This window comes from Bombina bombina, chromosome 6, assembly GCF_027579735.1.
Source record: "Bombina bombina isolate aBomBom1 chromosome 6, aBomBom1.pri, whole genome shotgun sequence".
Taxonomy (NCBI): domain Eukaryota; kingdom Metazoa; phylum Chordata; class Amphibia; order Anura; family Bombinatoridae; genus Bombina; species Bombina bombina.
The window spans coordinates 959,708,571-959,727,658 of record NC_069504.1 but is presented as its reverse complement, the minus strand read 5'-3'; the positions used below and the strand labels follow the sequence as shown (position 1 = coordinate 959,727,658).

The following is a 19,088-nucleotide window of genomic DNA, read 5'->3' as shown; positions in this document are numbered from 1 at the left end:
CCTCTTATCTCTGCATTTTGACAGTTTTCGCTAGTTGGACACTGCTAGTTCATGTGTGTCATATAGATAAACATTGTGCTCACTCCCGTGGAGTTATTTAAGAGTCAGCACTGATTGGCTAAAATGCATGTCTATCAAAAGAACTAAGATAAGGGGGCAGTCTGCAGAGGCTTAGAAAAAAATGGTGCTTGATTGGCTAAAACAAAGGAGATAAACAAACAGTCTCAATAGGCTTTTAAAGTGGTGTGTCGCTGATCTGCAAATAAATGCTTTGATTACTGTTTTTTTTTTCAAATTGTATGACAGCACTATTTCCTGCCATGTAGTGCTGCAGATGCCTACCTAGGTATCTCTTGAACACAGAATATCATGGGAACAAAGCAAATTTGATTATAGAAGTAAATTAGAAATTGTTTTAAAATGATACGCTCTGTCTGAATCACAAAATAACATTTTTTATTTAAATATCCCTTTAAAATAAAAACCTTGCTGTGTTTTACAGTAATTTTTCTATAAAATAACCAATAAAGATAATTACAGCCTAAAGCCTTTTTTTTATTATTATTATTTTTGCAAAGCTACTGTTAATTTTGTTTACATTAAATTTATTTTTTATATTAAAACAAAATCTTGCTTTTTAGATGTATTACTTAAAGGGAAAAAATGGAAGTATGTTTAAAGGTCATAATTAAATTGGAAACGTCCTTTAGAGTTGTTTTTCTGAGATGCCACTAAAAGCCATTAGTATCTGCAGATAAAGTGCAGGCACCCAATGTGCGGGCTTTCTTCCAACAAAGTGAATCTCATTCATCACTGTGAAGGAAATGCATGAGCTATATGAGGTAATTTAAGCACCATCTAAGCTCCTTGCAATATACAAAGCATGTTTTTAAATACTAACTACCCTGCAAGACAGTTCAGTGACCCAATGCCCTCTCCTCTTCCTATGCTGCAGAAACTGCACTGAAATCTGCCGGAAAATATTTGTGTGTTTAAAAGGAAATTAAGCTGGAAAACAAAATGAACCTCAAATTAGGTCATTAAGGAAAATAGAACTTTTCAATTTCAATACACAATGATTATTTAACTTGCATGTGTAGATTTGGAAATGTAACTTGCTCTATAACCAGTTTTGGAACTACCATTGGTGCCATGGTGCAGTGGCACCAGCGCCCAATATCTGGGCAGGCCCATAGCAGCCAGTCTATAAATAGGCTTGTGCAGAATGTGTACAATCGTAATGCGTCCTTTTATTAGTGCAGGTTGCAGATCCATCATTCTATCCATTCTCAAAACCAATACACAAAGCAGTGTATATTGTTACTATTGCTTAATACTGAGTAAACTTGGGGGGGGGGGGGCAAAAAAGATTTGACACCATGATCCTCTTTTGAGTAGGTCTGCTACTGCCTTTTAGAATTCTACATTCTATTGGTTACATCACAGCTCAAGCTCATTCACATTTATCCATAACTGGTCATAACAAAAGACACTATAAATATGTATTCCACCAGGCATTTCAAATGGTGTACTCTTGATTTGCAAAACCTTCTAAACAGTGACAACAAAATGACAGAGTTAGTATTTTAAAACATTTCTTGTTGTACACAAATATTTTGCAGTGTAACGCTCAGTTACTGATAAATGCTATGCATATACAGTCATAGCCAAAAATATTGGCACCCTCAATTTCTGTCAGATAATGCACCACTTCGCCCAAAAAATTGTCATTTTTTTTAAAAAAAAATTTAAACTGTTTTTTTATTTTTTTTTTAATTGTAATTGCAATTACAAATGTTTAGGCATTCTCGTGTTTATTTATCTTGTTTGTATTGATATTAAACAAAAAAGTGGAGAAAAAAAAGTAAAATCTGACACATTCCATGCAATACTCCAAAAAAGGACTGGGCAAAATTACCTTCTCATAATTGTAAGAAATAATTGCATTCCAAGTTTGTGATGCTCCTGAAATTTGTAATTAAAACTCACCTGTATCAATTAACAGGTGCTGACAATATAGAAATCACACGGGCAACTAGTTAAAATAGTGAAAAATTTACTCAACCTTTCTGTTTGTGTCTCTGTGTGCCACACTGAGCGTGGAGAAGAGAAAGAGCAGCAAAGAATAGTTTGACAATTTGAGAACAAAAATTGTGGAAAAGCAGGGACAATCTCAAGGTTACAAGTCAATCTCCAGAGATCTTAATGTTCCTGTGTCCACTGTGTGCAGCATTGTCAAGAAGTTTACAGCCCATGGCACTCTAGCTAATCTCCCTGGACATGGACAAAAGAGAAAAATTTATCAAAGATTGCAACAAAGGATTGTTGAATGGTGGATAAAGAACCTTGATCACTTTCCAGACAAATTACAGCTGTCCTTCAGGCACAGGGTACAAATGTGTCAGCTCGCACTATACATTGCCATCTGAATGAAAAGGGACGCTAAGGTAGGAGACCCAAGAGGACCCCACTGCTGACAGAAACATAAAAAAGCCAGATTTGAGTTTGCCAAAACTTACCTGAGGAAGCCAAAATCCTTTTGGGAGAATGTGCTGTGGACAGACGAAACAAAATTACAGCTTTTTGGTAACGCCCATCATTCTATTGTTTTCAGAAAAAGAAATGGGGATTTTAAAGAAAAGTTGCTTTGCTGCTTCAGGCACTGAATGTCTTGACTGTGTGCATGGCATTATGAAATCTGAAGACTACCAAAGAATTCTGTGGCGCAATGTAGGGCTCAGTGTCAGAAAGTTGGGTCTCCGTCAGAGGTCATGGGTCTTACAGCAGAACAATGACCCAAAGCACACCTCAAAAAGCACCCAGTAATGGTTTAAGACAAAGCGCTGGAGAGTACTGAACTGGCCAACCATGAGTCCATATCTCAATCCCATAGAGCACCTGTGGAGAGATCTCAAAACAGAGGTTGGGAAAAGGAACCCTTCCAATCTAAAAGATCTGGAGCAGTTGGTGAAAGAAGAGTGTTCCAAAATTCCAGTAAAGAGGTGAAGGATCTCATTGATGGTTAGAGGAAGTGATTGATCTCAGTTATTTTTCCAAGGGGTGTGCTACCAAGTATTAAATTGAGGGTGGCAATAATTTTGTCCAGTCCATTTTTGGAGTTTTGTGTGGAACGTGTCAGATTTGGCTTTTTTTCTCCACTTTTTTTTTGTCACACCAATGCAAATAAAATAAATAGAGATGAGAATGCCTAAGCATTTGTAATTGCAACAATATTCTGATTTTGTGGCCCGAGGAAATGTGAGCCTTCTGGAGGACAAAGCGCTGGACATTTTTAGGAAATATATCATTAATGTATGTTAAATAGCCATACATTTATATGTAACTGTTAAAGGGATATCCCAGTCAAAATTAAATTTTCGTGATTCAAATAGAGCATGCAATGTTAAGCAACTTTCTAATTTACTCTTATTATCTCTGTTCTCTTGGTATTTTTATTTGAAAAGGCTGGAATGTAAGCTTAGCAGCTGGCCCATTTTTTTTTCAGAACCCTGGGTAGCGCTTGCTGATTGGTGGCTACATATAGACCCCAATCAACAAGCGTTACCCAGGTGCTAAACCAAAAATGGGCCAGCTCCCAAAGCTTACATTCTTGCCTTTTCAAATAAAAATACCAAGAGTACAATTAGAAAGTTGCTTAAAATTGTATGCTCTATCTGAATCATGAAAGTTTAATTTTGCCTAGACTATTCCTTTAATGGATATAATATTAATCTGCTGCTCATTTGTTTGGGAGTTGGCCATTACTGATCTTAATAGCTTCATTAAAGGGGAGCATTTTATTACTGCATTGTCGCTAAAGTATCTGTTAAGTCCATACAAAGAGCATGCACACAATACTGCAATAATAAAATCACATAATACATTTTTTTTTTTGCTTTGTTTTTTGCACTTTTATGTTCCTTTAAGACACTGCAGATGATCTCCCAAAACAAGCCCTAGGATAGTACTGCTGTTGACTCAGAAAAGCTATTTCAGCAGGTGGCTGAACAAAGGGGTCCATTTATCATTGTGCGGATGGACATGATCCGCTATAGCGAACCATGTCCGCCGCACATCAATAAATGCATACGCTCTCAGGATTTATCATTCACAAGAACTGCTGGTGCAACGCCGCCCCTACAGATTCGCGGCCAATCGGCTGCCAGCAGGGGGTGTCAATCAACCCGATCGTATTGGATCGAGTTGATTTTCGGCGATGTCTGTCCGCCGCCTCAGAGCAGGAGGACAGGTTATGGAGCAGCGCTCTTTAGACCGTTCCGAGCTTGATAAATAGACCCCAAAGAGTACACTTGTAGCACTCAGTGTCTGCAACAATGTGTAAATTTATATCTGATACATTCAAAGAAGTTAAAACTTAACCTTTATTAGGTATAACATAAAATTAAAGAAATGGTTAAAAAACACAAAAGCATACTCTAATGACCATAGATAAATGTAGGCAAACTGAGAAAAATATCTGAAACAGAGCCTTTAAATAGCTATCTGACAAGCCATTAAATATAAGGTGGCCTGAGTAAATACTGTAGCGAAACGGTCCAATGTTAAATTGTTAAGTTTTGCCTATAATTAATTTTAAAGATCATTCAAATTATTTAGGTCATTGAGTAAGCTTATGAGAGTTTAAAAATTGAGAGCAGAGATGCCACTGACGTGTTTCACTGTTGTGGCTTTTTCAAAATGCTACATTTTTTTAAAAATAAAAGACTACAATATACTTTATTTTGGGGACAATTGGGAGATATTTTGGAAATGAACCAGAGATCTGATCTCTGGTTAAATTTCTGAGCACTATTTGCTACAGAGAGCTTGCGCTAGCAATAACCAGCCACTTGAATGGCTGGTTATTAATCCCTCACCTGTAAACAGTTGAATTTTGGCCGTTTACGGGCGTGCAATAAATTAGTTCTCCACTTGTAATCTGGCCCTAAATAGCTAAAGGGACGTAAAAACCCAAACTTTTTCTTTCATGATTCAGACAGAGCATACATGCTTAAACATTGCTGCTTCATTCACTTGCTATCCTTTTTTAGGGAGCAGCAATGACAAGAGGAATATATGTGCAGCAACCAATCAGCAGCTAGCTCTCAGTACTGTATTGCTGCTCCTGAGCCAACTAGGTATGCTTTTCAACAAAGGATCCCAAAAGAACAATTTTTCCCTGCCAAATTTCGGTTATGTCTTTTTTCACACCTCCTGTATCATGTGACAGCAATTAGCCAATAACATGATACAGGGGGTGTTTAAAAAAAAAACGTATATTCTGTTAATTCTTTCCAATCACAAATGCATACACGTACCATGTGACAGCCACCAGCCATTCACAAATGCATACACACTTATTCTTGCACATGCTCAGTAGGAGCTGGTGACTCAAAAAGTGTAAATATAAAAAGACTGTGCACATTTTGTTAATGAAAGTAAACTGGAAAGTTGTTTAAAATTGCATGTTCTATTTGAATCATTAAAGTTTAATTTTGACTTGAGTGTCCATTTAAATATCTGTATACAACAGCTTCTTTAAAGGGACATGAAACCCAAAAATGTTTTTTCATGATTTAGGTTGAATATAGAATTTTAAACAATTTTCTAGTTTACTTAATTCTCTTGGTATCATTTGTTGAAGGAGCAACAATGCACTACTGGTATCTAACTGAACACATGGGTGAGCCAATGCAATGACAATCGCTATATATATGCAGCCACCAATCAACCGCTAGAACGTAGGTTCTTTGCTGCTCCTGAGAGTACCTTTCAGCAAAGGATAACAAGAGAAGGAAGCAAATTAAATAACAGAAGTAAATTGGAACGTTGTTTAAAATTGTATGCTCTGTCTAAATCATGAATGTCTAATTATGACTTTGTTATCCATTTAATGGATGTTAAACAGTTTGTTTCATTGTTGTAATAAAAAAAGCAGTAAGCAGTATATTATACTTAATATAAATTCATTGTAATATGTATTATTATTCATCTATTTAAATTGATTTTACCAGTTTTTTTTTATTTTTTACACTACATGTGTGCTTCCTGTCACAGCCCTAAATGGAGGAGGAGGCCTTTGTAGCAAGTTGTAGCCTGATATCATAAAACCTCTAGGCTAGTGAATAGATTAGATAACAGGGAGTCAGATTTGCTGATGGCCAGAAATAACAGAATAAAAATGTAGGTTTTGAAAATTCTCTGCTCTTAAAACACTGGGGGCAGAGGCTACACTAAAAATTTCTAAGTGCTAATTTTTCACAAAAACAAGTAAGTTATTTGCTGTTTTTTACACAATCGTTTTCTTTTTATATTCCCTTTGATTTATTAAAATATTTATTTTTACCATAGGAGCCACATTTAATATCCTTTTAGTTGAAATAATTGTATTGTCATGGATCACATCAAATACAACATAATAAAACAGTGTGCTGGGTTACAATGTCCTAGTATTCTTAAAACAATTAAAGTTTTCAGCACCCTGTTTATATCATTTTCATCAATTTTTCTCCCCCCTTCCCCTCTGCCTTCCCTAACTCCCTCTCCACCGCCTCCTCCCTCTTCTCCCATTTCCCTAAACCTAAACTTCATAACTGTATAGAAAGAAAAACCTTTAACTTTAAACTTTTCCCGTCGAGCAGTGACAATGTTGTAGATTTCTTTAGAACGCTATATCTATATTTAAGAAAGTTCCTATTCTCTCCAATTTAATTGCCCTAAAAAAGCCTTATTGGTTACTTAGTGTTGATCTGTATGTACCTACATATTTCTGTTTATTTAAAATCCAGTGCATCCACATGTTTTGGAATCTCTCAGATGTCCCTTGTATCCATGCAGCTGATTCTAGCATATTATAAACATCTTCAATTTTGATCATTACCTCACCCCATTCTGGAGCCCCCACTTTCCATTTTCTAGCTATACATATTCTGGTTGCTGTACATATAATATTAACCCATCTATTAGTAATTGAGTTCAGTGACTCCTGGGGGATATGTAGTAAGGCCTGTGAGGCTGATAATGTAAAGGAGTCGTCTAGAATCACCTTAAATAGTTGAGTAAGCTTGTCCCATGTAGGTTGTATCTTTGGACACTCCCACCACATGTGAAAATAGGTCCCTATCCCTTTACATCCCCGATAACATAATCTACTACCCTGTGTGGTGTAATGTGAGGATTTCAGTGGTGTAAGGTACCATCTATATGAGGTTTTTATTGAGTTTTCGATAAGGTCTGCCCCTATTAAGCTTCTCCTCATTGAGGAGAAAATCTGGCTCCAATCTTCTCTATCATAGGTTATAGCTAAATCTTGTTCCCATTTGTCATAAATTACCAACTTTGCTGAACTATTTGCTTCTTGAATGGCTAAGTATAAGCGTGTAATCATTTTTTTATTTCTACCGGGTGTCATTATCATTTGTTCCAGAGCAGTTTTTGGGCAGGCTGGGATGCTGCCTTAATATCCCTTTAAAGGGACATTCTAGTCCACATTGAACTTTTATGATTGAGATAAAGCATGCAATTTTAAACAACCTTCCAAGTTTCTTTTATCATCAAATTTGTTTACTCTCTTGATATTCTTTGATGAAAACTAAACCTAGTTAGGCTCATATAATAACTTATAAGCCCTTGAAGGCCGCCTCAGTGCATATTGACAGTTTTTCCCAAAAAGACAGCGCTAGTTCATGTGGGGCAAATAGATAACATTGTGCTCACTCCTGTGGAGTTATTTATTTGTCACCACTGAATGGCTAAAATACAAGTCTGTCAAAAGAACTAAAATATGGGTTCAGTCTGCAGAGGCTTAGATACAAGGTAATCACAAAGTTAAAAGGTATATTAATATAACAGTGTTGGTTATGCAAAACTGGGGATTGGGTAATAAAGGGATTATGTATATTTTTAAACAATAAAAATTCTGGAGTAGAATGTCCCTTTAAACACTCATGGTATAATTGCTCACAGTCACATACTGCTTATAGTTATGAAGATATAAATTAGTTCTTAATTAAGGGTATATTTTAAATAGATTTTAGAATATGGTGTCCTTTCTCTATCCTAGAAAATAATTCACATTTGAAAGTAATGCTGTTTTTAAGTAATATAGAGGAGTATTCTAAGCATTTCAGTTTAGTTCATTCTAAATGCCTGAGACTCATTCACTCACTTTAGAGTAGAATGCACAGTACATCAGTATTGCACCATGTTACATTATTCTGGCTAGCCCATGAAAAATGACCAAATGCAAAATGGTAAACAATTCTACTTTTGTACCACTGAGGTTCTTAAAGGGACACTGAACCCAAATTTTTTCTTTCGTGATTCAGATAGAGCATGCAATTTTAAGCAACTTTCTGATTTACTCCTATTATCAATTTTTATTCGTTCTCTTGCTTTCTTAATTTGAAAAAAGAAGGCATCTAAGCAATTTTTTTGGTTCAGGACCATGGAAAGGACTTGTTTATTGGTGGGTGAATTTATCCACCAATCAGCAAGAACAACTCAGGTTGTTCACCAAAAATGGGCCGGCATCTAAACTTACATTCTTGCATTTCAAGTATAGATACCAAGAGAATGAAGACAGATGGATAATATGAGTAAATTAGAAAGTTTCTTAAAATTGCATGCTCTATTTAAATCATGAAAGAAAAAAATTGAGTTCAGTGTCCCTTTAACTGATATGCAGATATTCAGTAATATTACCTGCTTTGTCTGTGAGTCTCCTGCTACAGGAGATTTTTCTTTGCGCTGTTCGCGTGCATTAACATCTGTAATATCAATCCTCTCTCTCTGTGCCACCGTCTGTTCTGGAGCACTGCTCCGTCTGTCTTTTTCTCCTTTCTTCTTTACAGAAGTTACTGGAGCCTTTTTATTCAGTCTCTGTAGTCCGTTTTTAGCTACACTCTTAATAGCAGAACCTTTCTTCTTCTCAAGCTTTGTTAACCCCACTTCTTCTGGTCCATTTTTGGGCAAATCCTCACTTTCATGTTTATGGTCCCCATGTGTGCTAAGTCCATTTTGAGGTTTTTCCCCATCCAACTCATCCTGATCTTTAACAGATGACATTGGCTCAGTGCTAATGTTGCTGTCGTCCTGGGATCCTTGGATACTTGTCTTCTTCCCGATGTGAGTAACCCGAAACCTAGAATTCCAAACAAAAGCAATTATATCTAGTGCAATCATGTGAAGACTGAGGTGGTCAAACAGATTTTTATGGAGAAACTCTAACAAATGGTGGCCGAGAGCAACAGTACATTATCTTTACACTTCTGCTAAAATAAATTTAGATAATAATCTTATTTTTAGTTTAAAAATGATATAAGAAACATGTTACTATAAATTAATTTAATTTAACTGCTGCTCATATTTACAAACTGCGAGACTTATTGGTACATATACACATGCTTAAAGAGACAGTAAAGTTAAAATTAAACGTTCATTATTCAGATAGGGCATGCAATTTTAAACAACTTTCCAATAAATTTTTATCAGCAAATTTGCTTTGTTTTCTTGGTATTCTTTGTTGAAAGCTAAACGTCGATAGGTTTATAAGCTGAATTATAAGCCCTTGAAAGCCGTCTCTTATCTCAGTGAATTTTACAGTTTTTCACAGTTAAACAGTGCTAGTCCACGTGTGTATATAGATAACATTGTGCTCACTCCTATGGAGTTATGCAGGAGTCAGCACTGACTGACTAAAATGCAAGTTTGTAAATAGCACTGAGATAACGTTGCAGTATGCAGATGCTTAGATACAAGGTAATCACAGAGGTAAAAAGTGTATTAATATCACACTTTTGGTTATGCAAAACTGGGGAATGGGTAATTAAGGGATTAGCTATCTTTTTAAACACTAAACATTTTCAAGTAAACTGTCCCTTTCAAGGACCATTGTAAAGGAAAAATGACTCTGCAAGTCTATATGTTTAACCAACACAAAGGGGTTAAACACGAGCTGCAGAGATCTGCTGCTCACAAGTGAAAATTAATGGTAAGTAGGGATGGGTGAATATTTTGCAATATAAATTAATTTTAACACATTTGTTTGTTCGTTCATTTTGAATGTTTGTATAACATTCTAACATTCGTTTAACCCCTTAACGACCAAGGACGTACGCCACACGTCCTCAAAAAAAATACAGTTAATGACCGAGGACGTGTGGCGTACGTCCTTGGTCTGGAAAGCAGCTGGAAGCGATCCTGCTCGCTTCCAGCTGCTTTCCGGTTATTGCAGTGATGCCTCAACATCGAGGCATCCTGCAATAACCCCCCTTGGCCATCCGATGCATAGAGAGCCACTCTGTGGCCCTCTCTGTACCGGACATCGATGGCCGGTTTCGTTGGTGGGTGGGAGCCAGTCTGGCAGGCGGTTGGGCGGCCATCGATGGGCCGTATGATGTGGAGGGGGGCGGGATCGTGGGCGGGAACGCCGGGTGCACGCGCGGGTGCGCACGCATGCACGAGGGTGCGCGCGGGGGTAGGAAGCGGGTGGGAACTGCTACACTACAGAAAAATGATGGGAGAAAAGTGGCAGTGATTGCCAAATATATTTAAATATATGTAGATCTGAGAGATCTGGGAGGGGTGGTGGGTTGGTCTTTTGGGGGGGGCAAGCTACACTACAGAAAATTATTTAAAAAAAAATAATAAAACATGTTTTACTATAAACTGGGTACTGGCAGACAGCTGCCAGTACCAAAGATGGCTACTAATAAGTTAGAGGGGGATGGGTAAAGAGCTGTTTGGGAGGTATCAGGGAGGTTGGGGGCTAAGGGGGGATCCTCCAGAGCAGCATATGTAAATATGCTTTTTTTTAATTTATTTTTTTATCAAGGATAGCTTTTTTTTTTAGTACTGGCAGACTTTCTGCCAGTACTTAACATGGCGGGCACAATTGTGGGGTGGGGGAGGGAAGAGAGCTGTTTGGGAGGGATCAGGGGTTGTAATGTGTCAGGTGGGAGGCTGATCTCTACACTAAAGCTAAAATTAACCCTGCAAGCTCCCTACATGCTACCTAATTAACCCCTTCACTGCTAGCCATAATACACGTGTGATGCGCAGCGGCATTTAGCGGCCTTCTAATTACCAAAAAGCAATGCCAAAGCCATGTATGTATGTCTGCTATTTCTCAACAAAGGGGATCCCAGAGAAGCATTTACAACCATTTGTGCCATAATTGCACAAGCTGTTTGTAAATTATTTCAGTGAGAAACCTAAAATTGTGAAAAATTTTACTTTTTTTTTTATTTAATCGCATTTGGCGTTGAAATGGTGGCATGAAATATACCAAAATGGGCCTAGATCAATACTTAGGGTTGTCTACTACACTACAATAAAGCTAAAATTAACCCTACAAGCTCCCTACATGCTCCCTAATTAACCCCTTCATTGCTGGGCATAATACACGTGTGGTGCGCAATGGCATTTAGCGGCCTTCTAATTACCAAAAAGCAACACCAAATCCATATATGTCTGCTATTTATGAAAAAAGGGGATTCCAGAGAAGCATTTACAACCATTTGTGCCATAATTGCACGAGCTGTTTGTAAATAAATTCAGTGAGAAACCTAAAGTTTGTAACAAAATGTGTGAAAAAGTGAATCAATTTTTTTTATTTGATCGCATTTGGCGGTGAAATGGTGGCATGAAATATACCAAAATGGGCCTAGATCAATACTTTGGGATGTCTTCTAAAAAAATATATATATATATATGTCAAGGGATATTCAGGGATTCCTGGAAGATATCAGTGTTCCAATGTAACTAGCGCTAAGTTTGAAAAAAAGTGGTTTGGAAATAGCAAAGTGCTTCTTGTATTTATTGCCCTATCACTTGCAAAAAAAGCAAAGAACATGTAAACATTGGGTATTTCTAAACTCAGGACAAAATTTGGAAACTATTTAGCATGAGTGTTTTTTGGTGGTTGCAGATGTGTAACAGATTTTGGGGGTCAAAGTTAGAAAAAGTGTGTTTTTTTCCATTTTTTCCTCATATTTTATATTTTTTTTATAGTAAATTATAAGATATGATGAAAATAATGGTATCTTTAGAAAGTCCATTTAATGGCGAGAAAAACGGTATATAATATGTGTGGGTACAGTAAATGAGTAAGAGTAAAATTACAGCTAAACACAAACACTGCAGAAATGTAAAAATAGCCTTGGTCCCAAACGGTCAGAAAATGGAAAAGTGCTGTGGTCATTAAGGGGTTAATGTAATAGTATTTCTAATGCTTTCTTTAAATTTAATATTTAATTCAAATTTTTCTAATAATTCGATTCAAATTAAGCAATATTCGAATTAGAAAAATTTGAATCTATATATTTGTAATAGTATTTCTTATGCTCTCTTTAAATGTAATATTCAAATTCTGCAATATTCGAAATAGAAACATTCAAATTGATATATTTGTATCTATTATGTATCAGTTTACTAAATTCCCACATTAACTATCGAACTTCTGAATAGCATTTGTTAAATCGAATGTTACATTCAAAATTTCTAATATGGATATTTGATCTAATTATGACCATTCGAAAACTAAAGTAACGTTCGAAGACCAGAAATAACATTACTGAATTTTAATGGATTTTCATTCTTATCAACATTCGATTGTCCAAAACGAATGCCCACAGGACTATTCTTTCTACCAAACAAATTACATTTTCAGCACATTCGCCCATCTCTCATGGTGAGCAAATCAGTTGGGCAGTCATACAGCTGGGTTCTGCACCGACCACTGCTGATTGGCTCATCGGTTCTTCTTGGGACCTGCAGTTCAGTAAGGTTCCTGAGTGGTATTTTAAGATTTGATTAACTCCTTCGTAGGGTTTCCAGTATCACTAGTGCTAAAATTACTTGAACTAATGAATTAGAGAATGTAATTTTTTCACTATAATGAGACTTTCTAATTTACGTCTATTATCAATTTTTATTTCTTTGTTCTCTTGGCATCTTTTGTTGAAAAACAGAGACATATGCTTAGGAGCCTGTCCATTTCTAGAGCACTATATGGCAGTAGTTTTGCAAGAAAGTTATCCATTTGCAAGAGCACTCGATGGCAGCACTATTTTATAATATAAGTAAATTGGAAACTTCTTTAAAATTGTATGCTCTGTCTGAATCACAAAAGAAAAATGTTGGGTTTCATATCCCTTTAACACTATGGCCTAGATTACAATTGGAGTGTAATCATATTAGTGCTATTGTGCATTAAAGGGACAGTCAACAGCAGGATTTTTGTTGTTTAAAAATATAGATAATCCCTTTATTACCCATTCCCCAGTTTTGCATAACCAGCACAGTTATAATAATACACGTTTTACCTCTGTAATTACCTTGTATCTAAGCCTCTGCAAACTGCCCCCTTATTTCAGTTCTTTTGACTGACTTGCATTTTAGCCAATCAGTGCTGACTCCTAGGTAACTTCACGTGCATGAGCGCAATGTTGTCTATATGACACACATGAACGAACGCCCTCTAGTGGTGAAAAACTATCAAAATGCATTTAGATTAGAGGCGGCCTTCAAGGTCTAAGAAATTAGCATATGAACCTCCTAGATTTAGCTTTCAACTAAGAATACCAAGAGAACAAAGCAAAATTGGTGATAAAAGTAAATTGGAAAGTTGTTTAAAATGGCATGCCCTATTTAAATCATGAAGTTTTATTTTGGACTTGACTGTCCCTTTAAGATTAGAAGTGGCCTTCAAGGTCTTAGAAAATTAGCATATGAGCCTACCTAGGTTTAGCTTTCAACTAAGAATACCAAGAGAACAAAGTAAAATTAATGATAAAAGTAAATTGGAAAGTTGTTTAAAATTACATGCCCTACTTGAATCAGTCACAGCTTGACTGTCCCTTTAAGATTGTTTGAGACCAGTTAATATTGCTTCCATTTTTTAGCACAGTTATTTTTTATTGCTCCAGGTACAGTCTAGAGCGGGCTAACATCTGCATGTCAGATAGATTAGGTGCCCTAAAACCCTCAAATGACAGACTTCTAAGGGGTGTGCAGTAACATTCATGTTGGATATCACTTGAGCACTAAGTGAAACCCAACATTTTTCTCTCATGATTCAGAAAGAGCGTGCAATTTTAAACAACTTTCCAATTTACTTCTATTATTTAATTTGCTTCCTTCTCTTGTTATCCTTTGCTGACAGGCATATCTAGGTAAGCTCGGGAGCAGCAAAGAACCTAGGTTCTAGCTGCTGATTGGTGGCTGCATATATATATATACACCATTTGTCATTGGCTCACCCATGTGTTCAGTTAGAAACCAGTAGTGCACTGCTGCTCCTTCAACAAATTATACCAAGAGAATTAAGCAAATTTGGTAATAGAAGAAAACTGGAAAGTTCTTTAAAATTGTATGTTCTACCTAAATTAACTAGCAGTCTCCTGTTGTGAAAAGCTAATAAAAAATCATGTGGTAAGAGGTGGTCTGTAGTGGCTTAGAAACAGACAGAAATTTAGAGGTTTGAATGTTATAAAGTATATTAACCCCCTAGTGACCACAGCACTTTTCCATTTTCTGTCCGTTTGGGACCAGGGCTATTTTTACATTTCTACGGTGTTTGTGTTTAGCTGTAATTTTCCTCTTACTCATTTACTGTACCCACACATATTATATACCGTTTTTCTCGCCATTAAATGGACTTTCTAAAGATACCATTATTTTCATCATATCTTATATTTTACTATAAAAAAATTATAAAATATGAGGAAAAATGGAAAAAAACACACTTTTTCTAACTTTGACCCCCAAAATCTGTTACACATCTACAACTACCAAAAACACCCATGCTAAATAGTTTCTAAATTTTGTCCTGAGTTTAGAAATACCCAATGTTTACATGTTCTTTGCTTTTTTTGCAAGTTATAGGGCTATAAGTACAAGTAGCACTTTGCTATTTCCAAACTACTTTTTTTCAAAATTAGCGCTAGTTACATTGGGACACTGATATCTTTCAGGAATCCCTGAATATTCCTTGACATGTATATATTTTTTTTTAGCAGACATCCCAAAGTATCGATCTAGGCCCATTTTGGTATATTTTATGCCACCATTTCACCGCCAAATGAGGTCAAATAAAAAAAATTGTTCACTTTTTACAAATTGTTTCACAAACTTTAGGTTTCTCACTGAAATTATTTACAAACAACTTGTGCAATTATTGCATAAATGGTTGTAAATGCTTCTCTGGGATCCCCTTTGTTCAGAAATAGCAGACATATATGGCTTTGGCGTTGCTTTTTGGTAATTAGAAGGCCGCTAAATGCCCCTGTGCACCACACGTGTATTATGCCCAGCAGTGAAGGGGTTAATTAGAGAGCATGTAAGGAGCTTCTAGGGTTAATTTTAGCTTTAGTGTAGTGTAGTAGACAACCTCAAGTATTTATCTAGGCCCATTTTGGTATATTTCATGCCACCATTTTACCGCCAAATGCGATCAAATAAAAAAAAAAGTTCACTTTTTCACAAACTTTAGGTTTCTCACTGAAATTATTTACAAACAGCTTGTGCAATTATGGCACAAATGGTTGTAAATGCTTCTCTGGGATCCCCTTTGTTCAGAAATAGCAGACATATATGGCTTTGGCATTGCTTTCTGGTAATTAGAAGGCTGCTAAATGCCGCTGTGCATCACATGTGTATTATGCCCAGCAGTGAAGGGGTTAATTAGGTAGCTTGTAGGGAGCTTGCAGGGTTAATTTTAGCTTTAGTGTAGAGATCAGCCTCCCACCTGACACATCAGACCCCCTGATCCCTCCCAAATAGCTCTCTTCCCTCCCCCACCCCACAATTGTCCCCGGCATATTAAGTACTGGCAGAAAGTCTGCCAGTACTAAAATAAAAGGTATCTTAATTTTTCTATAGCATATTTTAATATGCTGCTGTATAGGATCCCCCCTTATCCCCCAACCTCTCTGATCCCCCCCAAACAACTCTCTAACCCTCCCCCTCTGCCTTATTGTGCACCATCTTGGGTACTGGCAGCTGTCTGCCAGTACCCAGTTTACCAAAAAATGTTTTTTTTTTTTTCTGTAGTGTAGCTTCCCCCCCAAAGACCAATCCCCCAACCCCTCCCAGATCCCTTAGATTCTTTTTTTAAATTAAATTATTACCCCACTCTAGCCCACTTTTGTATAACAAATTTGCTGTAGTGTAGCCGTTCCCACCCACTCCCGCCCAATGCACGTGCGGGTGTCCGTGCACGCCCCTGGCGATCCCGCCCACGATCCTGCCACCTCTTGCATCATCAGATACATCGATGGCCGCCACCTGCCTCCCAGACCGGCTCCCATCCACCAACGATACCGGCCATCGATGTCCGGTGCAGAGAGGGCCACAGAGTGGCTCTCTCTGCATCGGATGGCCAAGGAAGGTTATTGCATGGATGCCTCGATATCGAGGCATCCCTGCAATAACCGGAAAGCGGCTGGAAGCGAGCAGGATCGCTTCCACTGCTTTCCAGACAGACAACATACTGTATTTTTTTAGAGGATGTACCCTGCACGTCGTCAGTCGTTAAGGGGTTAATATATCAATGTTGGTTGTGCAAAGCTGGGGAATGGGTAGTAAAAGCGTTATCTATCTTTTTAAACAATAACAATTTTGGTGTTGACTGTCTCTTTAAGCCTACTTTAAAACATTTTCAGTAAGAAAATCACACATATATATAGGGGGGGTTTCAGCAGACACAGCAGATTCAAACTATACCATTATTGTATGTATATATCGTGACTTGTAAGGACACTACATCAAAAGGTGTGAAACAATTTATATTTGCATTCAAATTTTAATAAACAACGTCGTAAAAATTTAGTTTTTTTCCCTCTAAATAATATAGTAAAACAAAGTTACACTCATATAAAAAGGGCCTTTGGGTATAGTTATTTAACTTTGATGTGCACATAGGGACTCCCATGAGCCTCTACTCAAATAAATCCACATTTATTCTTTCTTTATTCAGGTGATTACTATTGCCACGGTGATCACCTGGCTATTAAAACCTATATAGGGTCTTTATTTTAAAGAGGGGCTTCTGAGCTTTAAAATGAGAAGTCTTGGGGGTCTCTAGCCCTTTTTGATGGCCTATTACAAGACACCCTTGTTAAAATATATAAATTAATAGTTTGATAAACAAGGTTGTTTTTTTATTTTTTATAAACTTTATAGTAAAAACATTTGGCTTTTCTCATATACATTAGGGTCTCTGGGTATATGACATCACCGGCAACCCATGCCATTTATCCATCTCATATGTGGGTGTGTGTGGGGGGCTGCAATTAACTCAGAAAGCGCCAACAACCAACCCTGAGATGACAACCCATGGTCATCACCTGTACCCCAAAGATATAGGACCCGATAATCAAAGATCTGCAAGCAAAAATGTGAAAAACCAGGTTTATTCTCGCAAAGACAGTCTTCATGGAATTATGATAGAAACTGGGCTGTCCCTGCGAGTGGCAAGATGTCTCTTATAGAAATAATGACATCTCTTTGCTATGTAAAAGTTCACAATGAAGGGCAAAGAACACAGGAAGAAACTGGCGCACATTTAAACTTTACTATTACGTCTAATACAAATCAAAATATGCTGTTTTCAGTGCACAGTACCTTAAATATGCTGTTATTTTCATATGCATAGGTTTTCCTTTCAGAATAATCAGTGTTTTAAGTATTTTAATTAAAAGTTCGACACCTTTTAAGTTGTGAGAAAAAACAGTGAGAGGGGGAAATATTTAGAGAATTAGGTTGGGATTTTTAGAGACAATTTCATACATGCCAATGGAACACCTGTGTTCAGTCCTTTTTACGTCAAAAACAACAATTTACATTTGTATTTTGCACAAATTTCTTACGGTCTGTTTGCACATTTAATTTAAATTACAATTCACACTCCGCATATTTAATTCAATTTATTTCGGTTTAATTTACATACAAATTAGTTTTTGATAAAATAAGATTTTTGGTGAACAATTTTGTTACGATTTTTGATGCACCTTAAAATTACAAAAAACATTTCCCAGTGTATTTTGTGTGAATGGTTAAATTATCTATTTGGTATGATTTTTAAATTAAGATTTTAATTGTGCACTTTTGTATTGTAGGCTCTCGTGGACATCAAACAATTGCAAATACAACAAAGGTTTATAAAATATATATATACAGTAGATATACAGGGAGTGCAGAATTATTAGGCAAATGAGTATTTTGACCACATCATCCTCTTTATGCATGTTGTCTTTCTCCAAGCTGTATAATCCAGCCTACTACCAATTAAGCATATTAGGTGATGTGCATCTCTGTAATGAGAAGGGGTGTGGTCTAATGACATCAACACCCTATATCAGGTGTGCATAATTATTAGGCAACTTCCTTTCTTTTGGCAAAATGGGTCAAAAGAAGGACTTGACAGGCTCAGAAAAGTCAAAAATAGTGAGATATCTTGCAGAGGGATGCAGCACTCTTAAAATTGCAAAGCTTCTGAAGCGTGATCATCGAACAATCAAGTGTTTCATTCAAAATAGTCAACAGGGTCGCAAGAAGCGTGTGGAAAAGCCAAGGCGCAAAATAACTGCCCATGAACTGAGAAAAGTCAAGCGTGCAGCTGCCAAGATGCCACTTGCCACCAGTTTGGCCATATTTGCAACATCACTGGAGTGCCCAAAAGCACAAGGTGTTCAATACTCAGAGACATGGCCAAGGTAAGAAAGGCTGAAAGACGACCACCACTGAACAAGACACACAAGCTGAAACGTCAAGACTGGGCCAAGAAATATCTCAAGACTGATTTTTCTAAGGTTTTATGGACTGATGAAATGAGAGTGAGTCTTGATGGGCCAGATTGATGGGCCCGTGGCTGGATTGGTAAAGGGCAGAGAGCTCCAGTCCGACTCAGACGCCAGCAAGGTGGAGGTGGAGTACTGTTTTGGGCTGGTATCATCAAAGATGAGCTTGTGGGGCCTTTTCGGGTTGAGGATGGAGTCAAGCTCAACTCCCAGTCCTACTGCCAGTTTCTGGAAGACACCTTCTTCAAGCAGTGGTACAGGAAGAAGTCTGCATCCTTCAAGAAAAAC

At 37.1% G+C, this 19,088-nt stretch overlaps 1 protein-coding gene across 1 annotated transcript in view; it reads right to left on the bottom strand.

Annotated features, from left to right (window-relative positions):
- LOC128664834 (RELT-like protein 2) overlaps positions 1 to 19,088 on the bottom strand; it is a 54,489-nt gene that overhangs the window by 27,059 nt on the left and 8,342 nt on the right. The window contains exon 4 of the mRNA XM_053719636.1: positions 8,704 to 9,142. Within this exon, the coding sequence (XP_053575611.1) occupies positions 8,704 to 9,142 (439 nt within the window). The remainder of the gene's footprint in view (positions 1 to 8,703; positions 9,143 to 19,088) is intronic.